Source organism: Spermophilus citellus (genome assembly GCF_964194105.1).
Source record: "Spermophilus citellus genome assembly, chromosome: 2".
Lineage (NCBI taxonomy): Eukaryota > Metazoa > Chordata > Mammalia > Rodentia > Sciuridae > Spermophilus > Spermophilus citellus.
This window is the reverse complement of record NC_138183.1, coordinates 36,648,509-36,671,377: the sequence shown is the minus strand read 5'-3', so window position 1 is coordinate 36,671,377 and position 22,869 is coordinate 36,648,509. Positions and strand designations below refer to the sequence as shown.

The following is a 22,869-nucleotide window of genomic DNA, read 5'->3' as shown; positions in this document are numbered from 1 at the left end:
GGTTGTGAATCTCCTAGGCATGTTTAGGGAAAACCCATCTATCTGGGTTGTGGTGGCACACACCTGAAATCCCAGTGGCTCAGAGGGTTGAGGCAGGAGGATCACAAGTTCCAAGCCAGCCTCAGCAATTTAGTGAGGCCCTAAGCAACTCAGCAAGGCCCTCTCTCGAAATGAAAAAGGGCTGGTGATGTGGTTCAGTGATGAAACATCCGGTGCCTTGATAAAGTTAGGCCATTGCTGATAAGAAAGTGACCGCTTTTTTTCTCATCCATTATCTGTAATCAATTTGCAGCATCTCTTTCAAAAAAAGTTGACTAGCACACAGGACACAATAGATGTGGGAGATGGGGAAAAATCTTTAATGTAGTTGTGGGAAAGTTGAGGGTGATTATAACTATCTAGTTGTCACGCAATTCCCAGGTACCTTCTCCATGAAGCCTTTTCTGTTCTTCTTTCCCTCTGCCTTATCTGGATGAAAGGTAACATTCTACAATAATTTGTCATTGTGTTTTATACTTTACCCACTAGATTGGTTGGGCCATTTGTAAATTTCAGAGCATATACTATGATTGGGGCCATTTAAAATATTAAATGATAAAATTTATTAATAAAAACAGTTGGAAGTTGACTTCTTTAAGTCATGTACTTTGTGAGGGAATGCCACAGCATTAAATACTCAGTACTGACCATTTATGGTGGTGCACACCTGTAATCCCATCACCTTAGGGGCTGAGGCAGGAGGAGGATAGCAAGGTCAAGGGCAGCTTGGATAGCTTGGTAGGGTCTGTCTCAAAAATAAATGAAAAAAGAATAATTAAAAAGTACTGGGGCTATAGCTCAGCCCATAGAGTGCCCCTGGGTTTTATCCCTAGTACCACAAAAATTAAAAACCTGCATTAACATTAAAAAAAAATTCAATACTGTTAAAATTTAACACTGTTGTTTGCAGAGCCTTCTGTCTTACAAGTACATTATTTAGAAAGTTTCAACTAAAAGTGGTGGATTGAGGAGATATGTTTCCACCCACCACATCCTGAATACTCACTAAAGCAACAAAAAGGGATTTTTAAAAAAGGAGCAAAAAACTCACAAGGACAGGGCTGGGGTTGTGGCTCAGTGGTAGAGCGTGTGTCTCGCACATGTGAGGTGCTGGGTTCGATCCTCAGCACCACATAAAAATAAATAAACAAAATAAGGATATTGTGTCCGTGTATAACTGAAGAAATATTAAAAAAAAAAACAAGGACAAAGATAATGAAAGAGGAGACAAATGGATGTCAATAAAATTTTCAAAGTTAAAAAATAGATAAATGGTAACTGATTCAACATTTTAGGGAAAGTGGAAAGCTTAGTGCCTGAAGTGGGAAAAGGCAACAAGCAAATTGATTAGTGCCCAGGAGTTCCAGAAAGGCTCAGGAACCAGAAGTACCCGGAACCTCTGAAGTCAAGGAGGTGAGAAAGACTGGAAGCAGATTGATTGAAAGTCTGTATTAGGAGCAGTGTGGACTCTAGATCTCTTTCTGTATTTTGTGCTGCATGCAGCCACTTATTCCTCACCCAAGTACCCCCCGCAACAAGGTTGGGGATTTTTACCTCTTGAACCGGACATAGCTCAAGTGGGGGTGATCAACCATTCTAAAACAGATGCATGGACACATAAAGTTTTTATATTGAGCAGCAAACTGCCGTCTCTAAACCCTTTCCCTATTCAACTCTGAGAATGCTGAAACCAGGGTTTTATCTTATTTTCAATGAGGGTGATGAAAATATTGTAAGATTTATCTCTAGGAAACATCCAGGAGGAAAGACTTACTTACCAGTGGTTACGTGTTCAGGTTCTTGTTTGTTCACCTTAGAGAAAAGCCCTCAACAGCACTCATCCTACTCATTGAGGCTCTAATCAGCCATGTAATATAATTCTTCACTTTTAAATAGAGACAGATAACCAAAGATCAACAGACATTTGAGGAAAACCTCTAACATGAAAGTCAGAAATCAAAATAAATGGAGTGAGGTAGGTGGGAGGAAGATGAAAAGAAAAGTAAAGATAATCAGAAAAGACATAATACAGGGAATGGGAAAAATTGTCTTAAAAATGACAATATTTTCAGAAATGCGAGAAGCTGTTTTATTCTCGAAATAGGAAAAAGATAACTAAAAGAAGCAACTTTCAAGTGACAGTTTTTGCAAATCTGAACTATGCCCACAGAAGTGAAAACTGCAGTAGAAATGTTTGAAAATTAAGTCATAATGTAGAACCTAAAAACAAAGAGATACAAAAATAGAAGAGAAAGAGTAAGAAATGTCCAATATATAAACAATAGAAGTTGCAGGAAGATAAAACAGAAGGAAACGGGAAGAAACCATCAAAGAAGTATTTCAGAACTAAAGTATAAAATTTCCAAGGGTGAAGTGGGGATTAACTAGGGCTTGCCATAGTGGATGAAAATAGATCTATACCAGGCCTTTTCTTTTCTAGTGAACTTTCAGAAAGCTGGGGAAAAAGAGATCTAACAGGTTTTCAGAGACAAAGCAAGAGACTTGGGGATATGAAAGACTAGATTTTTCAGTAGATATATTAGATTGAAGGGGTCCCTAATATCTTCAAAACCATGAAAATTATTAGCAACCTAGAATTCTATAATTGGTCAAACCAGAATCAAGTATAAGGTTAGAATGCTTTCATGTATCTGACATGCAAGATCTTAAAAAGTTTATCTCTCTGGCACCTCAAAGTTACTAAAGAATGGGTTCCATCAAAACAAGAGTGTAAACCAAGAAAGAGGAATACTTAGGACCTAGAAAAGTGGGGGTGCATCTTAGGATAGAGGTGAAAAGTATTCCTAGATTGACAGGTGGTAGGCTGAGTAAGAAGCCAGTTCAGGGTAGAACATGAAATGCAGTTTTTGGGTAGAATGTTTCCAGAAGGGAGGAGACAGGTTAGCAGATGTGCTGAGAACATATTGAGAGGAATTCTTTAGTGTTGAAACTCCTGGTTAGGGGCTGGGGATGTGGCTCAAGCGGTAGCGCGCTCACTTCGCATGCGTGCGGCCCGGGTTCGATCCTCAGCACCACATACCAACAAAGATGTTGTGTCCGCCGAGAACTAAAAAAAAATAAATAATAAATATTAAAAAAAAAAGAAACTCCTGGTTAAATTTGAACAATGGACTCTTTAAAAATTTTTAACTACAGAAAAAACAAAGTTTTGTGAAAAGAATAAACAAACCATAGCACCCTATGCACCCTATGTAGTTTAGCTTCTGGGCTGATACTTCATATGGCCATATTGATTGTTACAATACTAGCGTCTTGGGCCTGGGGTTGTGGCTCAGCGGTAGAGTGCTCGCATAGCATGTGTGAAGCGCTGGGTTCGATACTCAGCACCACATAAAAATAAATAAAATAAAGGTATTCTGTCCAACTACAACTTTAAAAAAATTTCTAGAGTCTTTATATTCTGATGGGTATAAAAGCAGTACCACAAGTATGCTCCCTGTTACCTTTCTTACACACCTAGGCACTACTTTCCCTACATCCCACAATTAAAAGGTTAGTAATTGTTATGGCAGGAGTCCCTGGGTACCCTGGTCACTGCTTGGCCTCTTTTCTGATTGGTTGGTGTCAGTGTACCAATTAAATATTTAGAAAATTATCCCTACTTAGTTATGAATAATATTTGTATACTCATAATGTAAATATTAATCCAACTAAAAATTATGATAAAATTACAATAGGAGGATTCAGAGAGATGTGTATGGAAGGGAATGTCTTATAGTGCAGCTAACTTCTTATTTTCCATACTAGGAAATCTATGGATAATATCTGAAGCTGAAAAAGCTTAAAACTATATAAGCAGTTAATTTAGAAATTTAGAATTAATGGCAGAAAAAATAGCTAAGTGTTTAGAAATTGTTTTTCCTGTGAAGTGAAAATTATAAGAATCTAGAGGTGTGGTATAAAGGATTGCTATTTGTTGTTATATGCCTTTGAAAAGCTATCGACTTAAAATCCTGAATGTCTAGATCATTGAGAAAAAAATTAATAGTGTTTTAGTAGATATTAATAATGCTTTAAATAGAACATTAACAAATAATTTTAGTAATCTAAACAGCTTGATTTCTTTTTCCTCCAGTGGCAATATGATCACCTCACAGCCACTTATCTTCTTCTTCTGGCCAAGAAGGCTCGGGGAAAGCCGGTTCGTTTACGGCTTCCTTTTTCCTGTGGACCTGCTAATGCCACCCCAAAGGTAAATGCTAGAACCTCTCATGTGGATGCTTGCTAGTCTTGCCATGTACTACAACTCTGATGTCAAGGAGCCAAAGATAAATATTTTATGACATAAACATTTTCAAGAGGAAAATAGGAAGTTTTGAATTTGAATTTTTTTAAAAATATTTTTTAGTTGTCAATGGACCTTTTTTAAAAAATTTATTTATTTATATGCGGTGCTAAGAATTGAACCCAGTGCCTCACACGTGCTAGGCAAGCATCTACCTTGAGCCATAACTCCAGCCCCTGAATTTGAATTCTTTTTTTTTTCTTGAAATGACTTACAGATCTTTAATACTATAAAATAAATATTTCTATTTGAATATACAAAATTTTCAGGCTTAGGATAATCGTAAAGTATGTCTTGACAGCTTATTCTCAGCCAAAACACAATATATGACTAAAATGAAACCAGCAATTGTATTTATGATTTTTATCCATATGCTGCTTGGGAGGGGAGGGGAGGGGAGGGGAGGGGAGGGGAGGGGAGGGGAGGGGAGGGGAGGGGAGGGGGGATAGTAGAGGATAGGAAAGGCAGCAGAATACAACAGACACTAGTATGGCAATATGTAAATCAATGGAAGTGTAACTGATGTGATTCTGCAATCTGTATACGGGGTAAAAATGGGAGTTCATAACCCACTTGAATCAAAATGTGAAATATGATATGTCAAGAACTATGTAATGTTTTGAACAACCAACAATAAAAAAAATGAATTTGAATTCTTAAAGTTTGAATGTTAATGTGGCTTTTTGAAAACCTTCTCCCTCTACCCTTTTTACTCACAAAAGCAACTCATAATTATTGTAGAAATAGATTAGCTAAAAGGAAAATAGAATTGACTTGTAAACCTACTATGTATAGATGACACAGCTAATATTTTACTGTCTTTCCAATCTTTTCTAGTGTACGTGTTTATATAATTTATGCACACACAAGTCTTTTAGAGGATATGTAATTGAATTGTAGGAAACAATTTTAAAGATCTGTGAATACAAGGTATATATGGCCCTTGTCAATGATGTGCTACATGATTGTGTTGTATGTCTCAACCAGACCTAATCTGCTTCCCTGCTTCACTCTGTAGTTGGTCTTTTTTTTTTAAATATATTTTTAGTTGTCAATGGACCTTTATTTATTTACATGTGGTGCTGAGAACTGAACTCAGTGCCTCACATATGCTAGGCAAGCGCTCTACCACTGAGCTACAACTCCAGCTCCTGTAATTGGTCTCTTGACCAAACTCAGAACTAAAAGTATAGTGCAAGTGGCTGTAATGTAAAGAGATCTTTGAAGTGAGATAATCTTATTCCTAGGATGGTGTTCTAGCTATTTTTGGAATTTATGCCCAGACAGATCTTTTGTGTGTGGACTCCATGAATCAACCTATCATCCTTCTGTCACAGACTCATTTAGGTCCAGGAGGATACAAAATCATGAGCTTTGCATCTGATTAGGTAATTGCAGAAAGGTATTAGATTCCTCTCTACTTAGGATAATCACTTAGCTAAATTTTAAAATTTATAACACGTCAGTTAAGTTGTCTGACACATTTTCCTGAGTCATTGGATTTTCTTATATCTGACTTGGCATGATCTCAGTTGAGATACTTAACATGATTTGTAAAGTATTCAAGTGAAAAATATATGGGAAGATATTTACTCTTATCTTCCATTTACCCTATAATGAACATTTTTCTAATAATTTCATTATTGGGTTAGTCATTGAGTCATTTTTTATAGCAAATAGACGTGTGTGTGTGTGTCTGTAGTTGTAGATGGATAGCATGCCTTTTGTTTGTTTTTATGTGGTGCTAAGGATCGAACCAAGTGCCTCACACATGCCAGGCAAACATTTCTGCCACTAAGCTACAGCCCTAGCCCCGCAGATAGAAGTTTTTTTAAAAAATTTATTTATTTATTCTAATTTATTATACATGTCAGCAGAATGCATTTCAATTCGTAGTACACATATAGAGCACAATTTTTCATGTCTCTGGTTATACACAAAGTAGAATCACACCATTCATGTCTTCATACATGTACTTAGGGTATTGATGTTCATCTCATTCTACCATGTTTTCTACCCCAATGCCCTCTCCCTTTCCCTCCCTCCTTTTTGCCCTATCTAAAGTCCCTCCATTTCTCCCATGCTTCCCCTGACCCCCATTATGGATCAACATCCACATATCCCAGAAAACATTCAGCCTTTGGTTTTTTGGGATTGGCTTACTTCACTTAGCATGATATTCTCCAACTCCACCCATATACCTGCAAATACCATGATTTTATTCTCTTTTAACCATAGATAAACATTTTAATGGCAAGATGTGAAATTGAAATCAAATTTGGGGTCTTTTTTTTTTTGTTTTCATTTTATTTATTTATTTTTTCTTTAGTATATATGACAGTAGAATCCATTTTGATATAGTTGTACAAGCATGTACATCTTATTCTAATTAGGACCCCATTCGTGTGGATGTACACTTTGGGTCTTCTTCTGATCTTTATTCAAATCATTGAGCCTTGAAGCAAGCCACATGATCTATTTGTACTATTTTCTCCTTTGATAAAATCACCCTTTTCCTCAAAAATTCTGAACTATCAATCAATAGATGGCACATTCAGTGAAACAATAATACAGTCTGATCCAAGATTCATAAAAGATCACACCATCATCAACATTGTTAGCATTTCAGGCCCCATGCTGGATCTTGGGAAACAAATGTATATAAAGTGTGATACTTTAACAGTCAAGTTGAGGTATGATTGATCTATCTGTCTGACTATCTGTCACACTATATTATAGGGCCAGATGGTTGCCAGGTAAGTGGCTAAAGTTATGCTGTAGGGGATTTTGAGAGCAGGAGTGATAACCATGAGAAGTTTTGTGAAAACCATGAAAATGAGTTTGAAACTGGACTCACTTTGACTCAGCTGAGTTTAAAAAAAAGGAAAAGAAGGAGCATAGTAATCAGGATAAGATAAATAGAATTAGCAAAAGCTTAGGCACATCATAATGCTTAATGTATTCTGTTATCAGTAACTAGGCTTGTTTGCTTAAAATCAAAAGTTCAAGTAGGGGAAAAGTAAGAATGAGAGAACAAGAAAGTTGGAAGGATGGGGAAGAGCTAGAATGTAGAGAGCATGTCAGAGTTTTAGACTTTGTACAATAGGTAATTGAGAACCATCAACTTTTTTTTTAATATAAAGGTTTTTCTTTCTTTTATTTAAGTTGTTGATGGATCTTTTATTTATTTATTTTTTATGTGGTACTGAGGATCGAATCCAGTTCCTCACACATGCTAGGCCAGCACGCTACCACTGAGCCACAACCTCAGCTCAGGAACCATTGATTTTTGAGCAAGGAAGAGATAAGACTATGATTTTGAAAAATTTACCTGTGATATATAGAATTGTTCAGTCAGGGATGGTATGTGTTTAGTTATTACCTATTGCAGGACCCATGATGGCCATCATTTATACAATACTGAACTTTCCCCCACTGAGCCTAGACTTAACTTTAGTATTTTCCTCATCTTTGCATTACATGCAGCCAGTTCTAATTGGGCAATTCTGTAGAACTCTGTCACCTGGTTGAAAGGGTGGGAATGGAAAGATAGTTAGCAAAGCCACATTGTCTGCATAGTTCAGGTATAAGCTTTGTCCTGGAGTAATGGCAGTGGGTCTAGAAAAGAAGGATGAGGTATAATAAATTCAGGTAAACTTACTTGGCCAGATTAGCATGATGAAGGAAAAGGAAGGAGGGAGAAATTTAAAAAAATACAATAATACTCCGTACTCTTAGACTTTAGGGTGAATGTGGTATACCCTTTGTTTATAAAGGGGAAAGAATGAGGGAGAATATGTTAGATGCTGATGAAAGTGTTAGCACAGAACCCCAAGTGTCATGTCTGTGGGAGATGTTTCATAAGACTAATTTACTCTTGGTAGAAATAATTAATGTTCTGTATGTTTTTATGTAAAACACCCGAGTTTCAAAAGTCATTTCCTTTCCATCTTCTGCTTTGTCAAAGCTTTTTATTTGTAAATTTACAAACAAGTTGTCTGATATTGTAGTGATTGTGTGATACTGATAAGCTAAGTAAGTAGTATGCCATATATCTTAAGAATGTTCTAAGACACATTGTTTGAGAGTGAGAGTCTCCTGAAAATTAAAATAAAAACTTTTGACTTGTTGTTTTTGTTTTTGATGGTAAGCTCATCCAAATTCCTGTCTTTTATTTGTTTCTGCTTCAGGACCTTCCTCTGTGCCTGGAACATACTGTTTTAAAAATCAAACAGTGTTGCTATTATCTCTAATTTATTTTATCTTTTAATTCAATAGTCAAAGAATCTGAGCTTGGAAGATGTGACAAGTGATGAAAATTATGTGGCTGGACTAATAGACTATGAATGGTGTGAAGACAATTTATCAACTCCCCAAACACCACAGGTTAGTAGTTGTTATTACTATTTAAGGCAGAATAGGTCTCAATAATAAAAACACCTAGACTAACATGATGAGATCAAGTGTGTGACTGCAGATTTATTGAATAACAACTGAAAATATTATTGAGAGATTATTGGAATATTAATGAAAGGGAAGGCAATTATTATCAAGTTTAAAAAACCAAGATTGAGCCAGGTGTGGTGGTGAATGCTTATAGTTCTAGTGACTCAGGAGGCTGAGGGAGGAGAATTGTAAGTTTCAGGCCAGCCACAGCAACTTAATGAGCCCCTGTCTCAAGATAAAAATTAAAAAGGGATTGGGCTGTATGTAGCTCAGTGGATTGAACAAGGTTGTGTTCAATCCCCAGTACCAAAGAAAAAAGAAAAGCCATGACTCCATTTTGTAGCACTATATTCTTCCTTTAAAAAAAAAAAAACAACTTAAACATAATTTACATGTAGCTAAGTGGTTAAATCCTCCCTTCCTGGTATATAGATCTATGTTACTTGTCAGTAGAACAGACTAAAATAAAATAATCTACATGAATTAAAAAGAACTGGATATACATTTTCAAATTTCCTGGTATTGCCAATAATAACCTTTTTAAAAAAAATTTTTAAATTTGTTCTAATTGGTTATATATATATGATAGTACAATGCATTTTGACACATTGTACACAAATGGACCACAGATAACAACCTTTTGATAGTATCTGATGTTTAAAATGTGTGGTACTGAGGTTGGAACCCAGGTAGTATTTAATTTTAATAAAAATAGTGCAAGGTACTTTGGAAATGATTTAAGCATGCTGCAAAAAAATTGACTTTTCTTTTTCAGTGTGCTTTGTCTGGTAACTTTCTTTTTTTCCAGTTTACCAAGCACTGGACAGAATCAAATGGTCTGGAGTCTAAATCATTAACTCCAGTATTAGGCAAGTCATCTGCAAATAAATTAAAGAACAAAGAGAATGTATGTACTCCACAATCTGCTGTAAAGAATGAAGAATATTTTGTATTTCCTGAGCCAAAGACTCCAGTTAATAAGAACCAGCATAAAAGAGAAGTACTCACAACACCAAATCATTACACTACACCCTCAAAAGGTATGTGCTAAGTGAATTAGGCAATGATCAAAATGTTTCAGATTTCATTGTTCTTACTGTGTTAAACATATCATCAGGTCAGAAATTACTAGCATTGCTGTCAGGAATTTCTAGAAGTCAAGTTGCTTCTTATTGTATGCTATTTGTATTATTTGAAATGAAAGCATATTAGTTAACTTCTAATCATTCTCAAATAATACTGAGGGTTTTTTTCCCCACATTTAAAATATTGAATCATAGCATCATAGGGTAGCACAGTTGAAAGAACAAGTTAGAGCTTGTCTAATCCAACTCTCATTTTTTCACATCTTAGAAACCTGACTCAGAGGGGTGAAGTGATTTTCCTAAGGTCATATATTCAGGTTTAGACCTTGCTTGCTTAGTTATTCCCATTTAGAATGACTCAAACCAAAGTCTCTGCAGAACCCTTCTGGATACTCATCTGGATCTCCACATCTGGTTTCTGGTCCTGTTTTCCTTGTTGTTATTACTCGCCAAACACAGTATATAGGGTAAATCTGTGATGTCCCTCTAGGTATCTAAGTCTATGTCTAGTAATCACAACTCTCATTGCCCTTGGTTTCCTCTTTAGTTTAAATATTACCAGTTATTTAAACGGTTTCCCTTAACCCTTTGGTTACTGGCCTCAGCTGGATATATTCTACTTTTGTCAATGTGCCTCTTAAAATATGGTACTTAGGACAAAAACCCAATTTTCTAGGGTTACTAAGAAAATTAAACAAGATAAGACAGTCTTACCAAGATAAGGTAGTAAGTGTCATGACAGCAGACTCAGTCATGTTTATTATAGCTGCGCATAGTATGTAGTAGGGTCATATTTGCCAAATGAAGGAATAAATTAGGGCCTAAATGAATTTTATTTACCTTGAGCCAGTCCATGTTTCTTTTAAAAATGACACATAAGCTTTATTAGCCTTATTTCCAGTAATCACGACCTTCCCTTGTTTTATTTTAAAATCCTGGGAACTCAAATTCTGAAACATTGCCTTGTGAACTACTGCTAAACTGCATTTTGTGCTTCTAGTTTGCTAATGGAGTTGATAACCAGTTTCAGTGGTCAATCTATTATCCATAAAGATGTTATGGAAGACTTTGCCTGATTATTTGCTAGAAGTCCCGTTATTGTGTTAATGGCATTTTTATTTCATCAATTCAAGTCCCAAAAAATGTGAGGCCAGTTTTGTGTGATGAGTGTTTTTGTTTGGTTTCCTGTGTTACAAGGGTTCAATGTGATAACAGCTACATGTAGTAGGATCCCAAGGTTGCTATGATTTTATCTTTTTCCAATGAGGTATCTCATTCCTCTGTTATTTCTCTCAATATAACTATAGTGTCCTTTATGAGTCATAGATTGGTCAGGGAAATAAGATGAACCTTAGCTCAACTTATTTTATTAGTGGATTTTTAAAAAACCTGTTGACAATATAATCTTTACCATTATTGATACTTTTTATGTAACTGAAGGTTTTTAAATGTGAATAGTTTGAAATTTATTATCTTGAAGTGTCATCAGTTAACGTATCTTGTGCCTGTGAGATTGTGTTGGTCAAAAAGCTTTTATTAGCTGTTTTTCTTTAAATGTAAGAGCTGCCTAAGAGGGAAAGTGGCTGAAGCTATAATTGATAGCTTCCATTAGTGTATTTTACTTTTGCTGTGAGTTATTTTTGACACAAACATTAATTTCATTTTTGTGACTCCTGCACAATCCAGTCAGTGAGAGTTTTCAGAGGACAGCTATGTGTAGTAGCAGATACTTTCAGGACACAAAGATGAAAATTATTTTCATGGGTACTTCTGATTGCTCTTATTTTCTTCTTATTGTGGAACTAGAGAAAATAAAGCTTAATATTTATAAATAAAATCAAGCCTACAATCTCTCTTGAAAAACTTGATATCATATCTTTGTTATTATAAAGTAAATATTATTTCTAAAAGGTATAAAACTCTTAGATCATGAATGAAAAGTTAACTATTTAGTATTAACCAGATTTGTTACTGAAAAATTGATACAAACTATCTGAGATTCAAATACCCTAAATAAAGTAAAGCACAAAATTCAGGAATTGGGAAATATAAAAAATAATGGAGCTCATATTTCTTTTTTTTTTTTTTAAGTTAATTTAATTTATTTATTTTTATGTGGTGCTGAGGATTGAATCCAGTGTCTTACATGTGCTAGGCAAACACTCTACCATTGAACTACAACCCCAGCCCTCATATTTCTTTAATAATTTTTATCAAGCATTTTCAGGGGACTGATCACTTTGCCTAACAGAAGTTGAGTAGGGCTGGGAATGAAATTAACACCTTATAATGCTACATCAATTATGGCATAAACTGGGGCCCTTGAATGAATATAAATTGATTTTTATTTATAGAAGGAAGAATAATTAATCATGAAATCTATATTTGTATGATCTATTTAGATGTATCATAATAATATCATAAAATATATGGCCTCAGTTTGCAGGAAAGAAAAGAAGAGCGACACATCAAAGACAAAATGATTTTGTTTTTATTATAAAACACATGGATATACTTCCTTTAAAAATTTGATCTGGGGGGGTGGGGTTGTAGCTCAGCGGTAGAGTACTTACCTAGCATGTACAAGGCCCTGGGTTCGATCCTCAGCACCACACGAAAATAAATAAATAAAATAAAAGGCATTGTATTCAACTACAACTAAAATATAAATATTAAAAAAAAAAAATTGAGCTGCGTGCAGTGGCAGTATACCGGTAATTCCAGCAGTTCAGTAGGCTGAGCCAGATGGATTTCAAGTTTGAGGCCAGCCTTAGGTACTTAGCGAGACCCTGTCTTAAAACAAAAAAGACTGGGGTTTAAGACTGTGGTTGTAGCTTAGTGGAAAGCACCTCTGTGTTTAAACCCTAGTACAAAAAAACCTTAAGAATTAGAGTCTTTAACATCATTGGGTAAATAGTAACAATATTTCAAGTCAATAGGTAATATATACAGTATTGGTAGAAATTTTGGAACCATAGTACATTATCTACGTATGGTTTTTGTTTTTTGTTTTTTCTAATAGCTAGAAACCAGTATCTGAAAGAAACCCCAGTTAAAACATCAGGAAATTCATCAGGAAGAGAAAAGTTAATGACAAGTGTCATTAGCCCTGAGAGGCGGTAGGTATTCAGTTTTTCAGACTCTGAACTTTTTTGGTATATGTAATGAAATTTCTCTTTTTATCTTTGATAACTCTAATTAAGGGGAATCATGACATATATGCTCTATAGGAATGTCTGCAAGATGATGGTCTGTGACCATTACCAGAGCTGTTGGCTCTGCCTTCTTCATGAAGTGGAATTATAACTGATTAGCAGTGGGACTGGCGCGGTTTCTTAAAGTACAGATGGGAAGACAATGGCCCTGCCTCCAGCTATCTAGAGTTCCCTCTCTGAGGCCCATCTTTCCTTGCTCATCTGCCCGTAGAGCATAGGTATCTACTCACAACAGCTTCCCCCAGATAGTAGAGATACTAACTGGGTGTTTCAAAGAAAACCCACCACTGTAGGATGAAATATTCTGCAACAATAAGGCCACTGTCTTTTATAACTTTTTTAAAAGCATGATACATTTTGGTGGACAGTTACAATGATTAGAACGTGTAAATGACCCTGTAGAATTATTACTAATTTTCTTGATGTGCTAATGATATTGCGGTTATGTAAGACAATGTTCTTATGGAAATGTATACTGAAATGTTTCAGAGTGAAGTGTCATGGTATCTTCAGATATCTCAGCAAATATTCACATACATTTAATGTATTTGTACACATTAAAGAAAACCAATGTGATAAAATACTAACAGTTGTTGAAACTAGGAGGACATATAGGTGTTTGTTGTATTATTATTCCCATTTTTTAGTATATTTGACATTATTAAAAAGGGGGGGGTGTAGTTTTGTCAACTAGCACTTGCTTGGGGTGAGGGGACTGACTCCTCTCCAGTGGGATATGGCTTTAGTTCCCCTGAGGATGAGATGATCTGGCCCAGGCACACCTGGTTGAGGCACTCCAGTGTGTGTAAAGGGACACAACAGGGCCTGTAAGGGCCCAGCAGGCGGGGAGCCCAATGCTACTTGTACTTTGTTTTTTTAAGGTGCCGCTCAGTGGAACTAGATCTTAACCAGGCACATATGGAGGATACTCCAAAAAGAAAAGGAACCAAAGTGTTTGGGAGCCTTGAAAGGGGGTTGGATAAGGTCATCACTGTACTTACCAGGAGCAAAAGGAAGGGCACTGCCAAAGATGGGCCAAGAAGGCTAAAGGTAAGTATATTGGAATTCTCTAATGTAGATTTCAGAAGATGACTGCTTTTTGTTGTTATTCTTTTTTTATTTTTATTTTATTTTTTTGTAGTTGTAGATGACAGCATGCCTTTATTTTACTTATTTTTGTATGTGGTGTTAAGGATTGGACCCAGTGTCTCATACATGCTAGCCAAGTGCTCTGCCACTGAACCCCAGCCCCAGCCCTGTTATTGTTTGTTTTTAAGAAAAATACTGAATGAACTGATTGGTGTTTTTTATTTACTTATTCTTTCCCCCTGGATTTTGGAGCACTTACTATATGCATTTTCCTATGCAGTGGACTTTCAGAATGTAGAGGTAAATCACATAAATTCTTTCAAAGAGCATATGACTATAATTCAAATATTAAAGATCAGATGGAGGGATAATCACCGAGGCAACATGGAGGGGGGGAGGCGTGGGGAATGAAGAGCTGCCTTGAGGATGGGGGCTGGAGCTTAATTGTTGTATCTCTGGCACATAGAAGAGTCCCTGCCACATAGGTACCTTGGCAGGCCCTCACAAAATATTAGCATGTGTGAGAAGTTGATTTAAACTTTGAATGTCAGGTGTGTGAGGAAAATAATGAGAAACAGGCTGGGAAGGAAGGCCAGGAGGTCCTAAAGGGCCTGGCTAAGAGGTTTGGATCCTTTTTTGATAGAAGTGTCTGCCTTAAAATGGGTTAATCTGTGAGTAGTATGAACAATATATTTAGTAGGGAAGGAAAGGAAAAATAAACTGTTAGTAGATATAAAATGCTTCTTATCTTCTTGGATTCTCTCTGAGCATTCATTCAAACATCCAATGAATGGTGTTTCTATTGGGTGGAAGGGAAGAAGTAAGAGGTAAAGGGATGAATAAGACACAGCTCATTCCCTTGACCCATAGAGCGGCAATGAAAACAAGCTAGAACACTACTCTGACACCCTGGGTTCAGTGCTGTAATAACTATAAGTTCCAAGAGGGTGGGACCCAAAGGAGGGATGATAGTTCTTGTGATTTGGGGACTGGGCCTGTGTTTAGTTTTTGTACCAAGACTTTGAGTAATTTTGCATGGTCTAGGAAAATGCTGAGCAGTTGGTCAGAAAGGTGCTTGTGAAGAAAATGTTCTGTGATCCTATTTATGCCCTGCCTCAAAGTGGAAGATGGGACTTGCCAATTAGTATTGGTTGTTGTCTTGTTGGATTGATAGTACACTGGGAAATTTTATGTAATGTATGGCTATTTATTCACTATACATATTTTATTTTTTTATTCTGAGATTTCTTTATTTGGAGACAGGCAGTATTTCAAATTCTAACATTGGGATTAAGAAAAACATGAAATAAGTAAAATTAAAGAAAGTTATCCAACTACAGGTATTATTGAGAAGCTAAGCAGATATCAAATATTAACGGGTAATATTCTAAAACTTTATCCATGTATATTGTTTGGAACCTCACTGCATTTTTCAAAAGAAACTGCTGTGGTGTTAATTGGTGTTTCAGGTAGTCTCTGAGCACTTCCCCCATGTAGAAGAAAAACCATGAAGATTGGAGATCAGGAGACCTGGGTTCTAGCACAAGTTTTGTATTGTATAGTTTGGACAAGTACTTTTATCCTGATTTCTATAGTTTCTTCATTTGTGTAATCTGGAGATAATGCCTACCCTGGCAACCTCATAGAGCTGAACTGTACAAACAAGCTGTACAATTGGATATGGCATTGCACATGGAATGCTTTATTAGTATAACGTATCATTCCAATGTTAGGGATTTTTATCATTGTTGAGCATTTTAACCCCAGTATAGCAGAACCACAGTCTTAATTAGCACAAACCAAAGATCTGAAGCTTGATATAACTTTGCATTTTTGAGTCTTTTTAATGCAGTAAGTTTTTGAAGGCCTGAAGGACTGGCTTTAGGAAATCTCATTTTTTCTACTAACTTCTTATATTAAAAAAATAAACTTATAGAAAGGTTCTAAGAATAGTAGAACAATTAGTTTTTTTTTGGGGGGGTGCACCAGGGATTGAGCTCAGGGGCATTCAACCATTGAACTGCATCCCCAACCCTATTTTGTATTTTATTTAGAGACAGGGTTTCACTGAGTTGTTTAGTGCCTCGATTTTGCTGATCCTGCTGTCTCAGCCTCCTGAGCCACTGGGATTACAGGTGTGCACCCTACCTAATTTTAGTTTTTAAGATAGCAAGTCATATGCAGTTAAGCCCATTTTTAGGAAGCAATCTATTAAAAAAAAAATCTCAAATTTAAAGAGATAAATTAGGATTATTTTTATTTTACGAAAGCAATAAATTGTGATTTGGAAATGTGTGATTTATTACCGTCTTAACAGAACTAATTTAGTTTGATTGGATTGGAAGCTAGGAGATAGATGGTCCCATCCTGATTGTACTGCTTATTCCCTTTGTAATTTGAAGCTGAGGTTCCCAAACTCCAACCATTTAACACTTGCCTTCACAACATTTGCTTATTGACATATCCTCTGTACTATTTTTGATCTGATATTTTGTTTATGGTGATCTTCTTTTAAAAAATAGATTTATATAGGTATTATTGACATATAATAAGCTGTACATATCTGAAAAGTACAATTAATATGCTTTGGCATTATATTTATATATGCTTGTAAACTTAACACAATCGAAACAACTACCTTTTTTATTTTTATTTTAAAATTTTTTATAGTTTTTTTCTTTTTTAAAATATTTTATTGATTTTATTGTTTTACCACTATCTTTTTTTAAAATTTAAATTTATTTAAAAGAAAACTGTTATTTGTACTTGTTAATTTTTACAGATCAGATTGAAACAAATATGTAAATATTAAAGTAAAAATATTTTTCCATGTGCCATCTGGAGTTTTCTTGGATATCTCCAGTGATAATTTATACCCCACTATGGGAAACTCTACCTTAAATTTACATTCTTTCTTTGGGGCACATACGTCTTAATTTTGAAAATTAAGGAAACTGGTTCTTTTCTACCTCAGCACTTTGTTATTTATAAAAATAACTCAAATCTCAAAAAGACATAGAAAGTATGATTTTGGCTGTAAGAGAACTACTAGGAATGTGCGGTTGTTGTTCTTTTCCAATACCTAGTAAACAGAGCCTATCATGTGATAAGTATCCAATATATCAAAAAATAGTTGTTTGCTTATTTATTTATTTTTTTGTGGTACTAGGGATTGAACCAAGGGATGTTCTACCAGACCTACATCCCAGCCCAGTCTTGCTAAGTTGCCCACTTGTTAGGTGTGCACCACTGCACCTGACTCTAGTAAATAGTTGTTGAATAAGTGGATATATGGATATCAATTATGAATGAATATCTTAGAATTATGATCTCAGTCAATGAGGAACAAAAATAACATTACTTTTTTAAAGGAGTACCTATTATATTCATTTCCTTATTCAATTGTCATAGAATCAGCTCCTAGAATTCTGTAATAATCTTTTTAAAAAAATTTTTTAGTTATAGTAGGACACAATACCTTTATTTTTATTTGTTTTTATTTTTATGTGATGCTGAGGATTGAACCCAGCGCCTTTCGCATGCTAGGTGACTACTCTACCGCTGAACCACAATCCCAGCCCCCTATTATAGTCTTTGAATATTCCAGAAAGAATTAAGGAAACATCCAACTATATACAAGCAAACTTTCTAGGGCATTTGTTTCATATTCCCACAGTTTACATTTTAGGACTATTAATGTCTTTATCTTGATATGAGAAGGTAGAATTAGGTACAGCTTAAACAGGTAAGTTGAGGCTATTAAATATTTATGTCTTAAAAAATATTGATTAGGTCTGGCATGGTGGTGAATGGGCTATTGAGGATCCTGATACAGGACTGCAAATTTGAGGTCAGTCTCAGAAACAGTGAAACCTCCTTGGGGGATGGGAAAGGAGGGAGGAGGATGAAATTGGCAGGAGAGTAAGATGGAAGTATAGAGTGGAATAACTTGGATGAAGTTCCTAATAAACATTGTTTCTCCAAGCTTCCCTAGCACCATCTTAATAGAATTAACCGAGTTCGCTGTCAATTGTTTCAGTATTTTTCTTGAAATATTTCTGCTTGAAAAGATGTTATATTGAGGAATTTTGGATCTCTAGATCAGATAGGATGGTCTTTGGGCTTATGTAAAGGTTTACTTCTTGTTCCTTTTTTTTTTTTTTTAATAGCTTCACTATAATGTGACTACAACCAGATTAGTGAATCCTGATCAACTCTTGAATGAAATAATGTCTATTCTTCCAAAGAAGCATGTTGACTATGTACAAAAGGGGTAAGAAGCAAAATTAGAGACTGTTGCATTTGTTACTCTGTATTAGACTTTAAAGAATGTGAGTTGATTCTCTTCCCATCTTACCATTTAAAAAAATTTTTTTCCCATTATTTTTTGAAAAGCTTTTTGGTAGTATCATTGTTCATAATTTATTCTCTTCTATTTGAGATATTAAGGACCCCCCCTTTTTTTAAGTATTTTTTAATTTTTTGATAGTTTTACATGGAATTACCGCATGGATGCACACACACTGGTCTTGATCATTGACCTCTCAAAAACTGGAGAAAGTTGAAACCTACTAATATCTTCCCAGTTTCCTGTGCCTTTCTAACTTCCCGCTGGAATGGAGTAAGGAAGGTCATCATCAGTTCAGAATACCTGTTAAAATTTGTCCTTCTAACAGGGAGCAGCCGAATTTGAATGGCCGGAGCAGGCCCCATTAAGCATAATTTGTTAAAATTCCCTGGTAAGGGCTGGGGTTGTGGCTCAGCGGTAGAGCGCTCGCCTCGCATGTTCGAGACCCTGGGTTCAATCCTCAGCACCACATACAAAAATAAACAAGTGAAATAAAGGTATTGTGTCCAACTACAACTAAAACATAAATATTAAAAAAAAAATTCCCTGGTAATTCCTGACTTCATTGTCTGACTCCTCTCTCTCAGACTGGACCCTTTCGTGGGCCTTTCCCTGTCGCCATCTTGACTCTCCCCCCTTTTTATATATATATTTTATTTTTTAGTTGTAGTTGGACACAATACCTTTATTTTATTTATTTATTTTTATGTGGTGCTGAGGACCGAACCCAGGGCCTTCCACATGCTAGGCAAGTGCTCTACCGCTGAGCCACAACCCCAGCCCATAAACACCCCTTTTGAAGTTAAACTTTTATCTTGGAATGAGAATATCTGAACTACCAGTTTTCTTTTAAATCCTGTTTTCCTTTGATTCTCTATTCTACAACAATATTTATAGATTTTTATAATGTGTATAAATTTTAATGTAAATGAATTAGACACTTTGAATAAATCAAAAATTTATAGAGAATCCTTCTCTTTGTGATTGGCTATCTCATAGTACTGGGTTTTCAGTACTTTAAACTTAAACTTTTTTCTTGCTTTTGAGTACTCTGACTCCTTGATGACAGTCTCATGGTCCAAACAGCCAGACCTCTTCTGCTTATCCAAGATCTTCATATTTCTAAGCAATTTCCACTAATTTATGTCTCTAAAATGTTTTTATTAAAGTGACTAAGTAGATTCACTGCATTTGTTTTGCATCATCAAGACAAATTTGGCTCACAAGATCACATTTCAGTCCATGGTCATCTGGCTCCATTGCTTTGGGCCTGAGGCAAGGCAGAATATCATGGGAAGGGCACGGGAGAGGGAAATAACTCACCTCATGGAAGCCAGGAAGCAGAGAGAGGAGAACAAGATGTAGTCTTCAAGGGCATGCCCCCAAAGACTAACTCCCATCCAGGTCTCACCTCCTATAGTTTCTACTGCCTCCTAATAATGCCATGAAATTGTCCTCAGCGCCCTCATGATTCAATCACTTCCGAAAACCCCATTACCTCTGAATATTGCTGCATTGTGGACAAAGCCTTCAAAGTATGATCCTTTGGGGGATACTCCAATCCCAAATATAACAGCTGTTAAAAGATTTAACAAAAATGTGTAAATAGAATAGTTAGTAAAGAGTAAGATTTTAAGAGACTGTTTTTTTTTCTTTTTTTTTTTCTCCCAAACATAGCTTTACTTGTTTCTGTTTGCAAATGCTGACAAACATTACTAATGTGAACCTGGGTTTTCTTCTTTTGGCCTCTTTAGAACACATCTCTCTAACTTACTCTGTTCTCTTCATGCTTAGGGGCATATCTGTGATTCCAGAACTTCTTTTTTATTATTATTATTAGTTGTTCAAAACATTACAAAGTTGACATATCATATTTCATACAGAACTTCTGACTGAGTCTCTGTCACAAGGCTTTGGTTGATCATTGCTTCAGCATGTGATCTGATGTTAATCAATACTTTGTCTTCCTAACTTCCTGAGCAACCACATGGGTCTCTTCCCTGACCCTTTCGTTTTTCTTTGTTTTTCAACATCTTTGTGACAAAGTAGAAAGAAAAGTTTTTTCATTGTTGTAATATTATAATCTCTGTCATATTACATTATTATCTTTTTCCAGTTAGGATAAATTGCTTTTAAACCAAATATTTTATGCTTCATCTTTTTATCAAGAACCTTAACTATAGAGTGCTCCTTTTGGCATTTCTGATATTGACTTCTTATTTATTTTTATTTGTTTGACTGCTTATTTTTAAGTGATCAAGCAACTTCCCCAAAACACTCGACTAACATAACTAGTAGGACAAAGAATGATGATAATTTATGAAACCTCATAAAACATAACAGATTAAAAAACGAAACAGTGCCCAGTTATAGCTTTTAAATATTTAGGGAACCTAAATTTAAAATTAGTCCTTGTTTTTATTGGAAATTAGATAAAACTCTAAAATCAATGTAATTTAAACATAGTGTTGTTTATATGAATTCACTTTATGTAACTTTTCAAGATCATTTCTTTTTTTTTAAATATTTATTTTTTAGTTATAGATGGACACATATCTTTATTTTATTTTTATGTGGTGCTGAGGATCGAACTTAGTGCCTCATGCGTGCTAGGCGAGCGCTCTACCTCTGAGCCACATCCCTAGCCCCAAGATAATTTCTATTTCTTAAGATGAATTTAAAGCTTCACTTAAACTGGGCCTTTCTGTGAGGGCAGGTAACGTGGCAGTTCTAACTGTAAGTGCTCTATGTTTCAATTGTGGGGATGTATCATATCCTTAGATTTTCTTTTGCTTTCCTTTCTGCTATAAAGTATTATAATGATCATTACCTCTTACTACCATTAGAAAATCCTCTAAAATACAAGTTCTATTGGGTTGGTGGCTTCTGCTTCATTTATAAGAAAGAAAGAACTGTCTAACAAGGTGCAACTACATAAAATATTTTTAATCTTCCTTGTACTTTGCTTTGTTGGGAACATTGTGGAAATGTCCTAATGTTCCTGGATTATACTGCTGAAAGGATTACATGGAGAATGCCAGATTTCCTGAGCATGAATGGCATGCATAGCTATGAAAGAAGGGCTTTTCTTTGGAGCAAGGGAGAATTCTGGTAAAGCCTTTTCAATCTTGGATTTTCCTTTAGCTTCTGGGAAAACACCAGTCATACTCTATCACTAAAGCATACCTAGGCCTTTTGGAAACCATAAGCAGTAACACATTGCCTAACGTGAAATAATGGCTCATTTCCCCACCAGCCTTTTAGAAGCTTAGAAATCTCTTGTATTATCCAAAATAGTCATGATTCTCCTACTAACTGGTATCTTATCTCGTTTTTCACAGCTATACACTGAAGTGTCAAACACAGTCAGATTTTGGCAAAGTGACAATGCAGTTTGAACTAGAAGTGTGCCAGCTACAAAAACCTGATGTGGTGGGCATCCGGAGGCAGCGGCTTAAGGGTGATGCCTGGGTTTACAAGAGATTAGTGGAAGATATTCTGTCTAGCTGCAAGGTGTAATTGAATGGTTTCTATCCTGCTTTGACAAATGTGGGTGTGATACATAGAGACTGATGTGATTGGTTTGAATTTAAAGTCCATTGGAATTACCAACTCATTTCTAAAGAGCTATCTTAAAGACCAATATAATGCCTTTTTGTTTTTAAGAAAAAGGTATAATTTTGTGGATGAATCCAAGGCAAGTCTGTCATTATCTGTTACTGTCTTTTTTAATCGTGCGATGTGTATATTAATAACTATTGACTTTTCTTGATTCACTTTCATATGTGAATGTAAGCTTTTACCTGTCCCTTTTAATGTGTAATTTCTTTCTGAAATAAAACTGTTCGTTAATATAACAAACTTTTCTTCTTTATATTTTATTTTGATCCAAATAAAATCTCTAATGGTTTCCTGACTATTAAGTAGAGACTTTTGAGTGTGTTTTATCTGTTATCAAACATGCCTTGGGCAGAAAAACAGATAAGAATTCATTTGCATAATTTTTTTCCTGTCTCTTATTTAAGTAGGATTTATTGAAATCGTTAACTAAGTCACAGCTGTGGTTACCAGAGTAAAACAACATATTTAATATGTTGAATAAAAGAGTATTGACTTTAGTAAGTATGTTCAGTCAACAATGGTAAATATCTAAACTATGAACCACCATGAAATGTTACTTTATGGTAATTTCCTTAAGTCTCAATGTTGGCCCCAAATTTGTATTTTTATTTCATTTTATTGGTCTCTAAAGGCCAGAACTCAAGTTACATTTGTATAGATTTTACCAATTACACTAGTTGGAGAAAAATTAATACTATTTCGGATCAGTAGCGATTGAGT

General features: G+C 35.4%; 1 protein-coding gene across 1 annotated transcript in view; it reads left to right on the top strand.

Annotated features, from left to right (window-relative positions):
* The window catches only part of MELK (maternal embryonic leucine zipper kinase), an 82,113-nt gene extending 59,788 nt beyond the window's left edge, over positions 1 to 22,325 (top strand). The window contains exons 12-18 of the mRNA XM_081273704.1: positions 4,136 to 4,252; positions 8,624 to 8,731; positions 9,600 to 9,831; positions 12,899 to 12,995; positions 13,973 to 14,141; positions 18,350 to 18,453; positions 21,870 to 22,325. Coding sequence (XP_081129830.1) covers positions 4,136 to 4,252; positions 8,624 to 8,731; positions 9,600 to 9,831; positions 12,899 to 12,995; positions 13,973 to 14,141; positions 18,350 to 18,453; positions 21,870 to 22,047 — 1,005 coding nt within the window. The 3' untranslated portion in view covers positions 22,048 to 22,325. The remainder of the gene's footprint in view (positions 1 to 4,135; positions 4,253 to 8,623; positions 8,732 to 9,599; positions 9,832 to 12,898; positions 12,996 to 13,972; positions 14,142 to 18,349; positions 18,454 to 21,869) is intronic.
* The last annotated feature ends 544 nt before the right edge of the window (positions 22,326 to 22,869 follow it).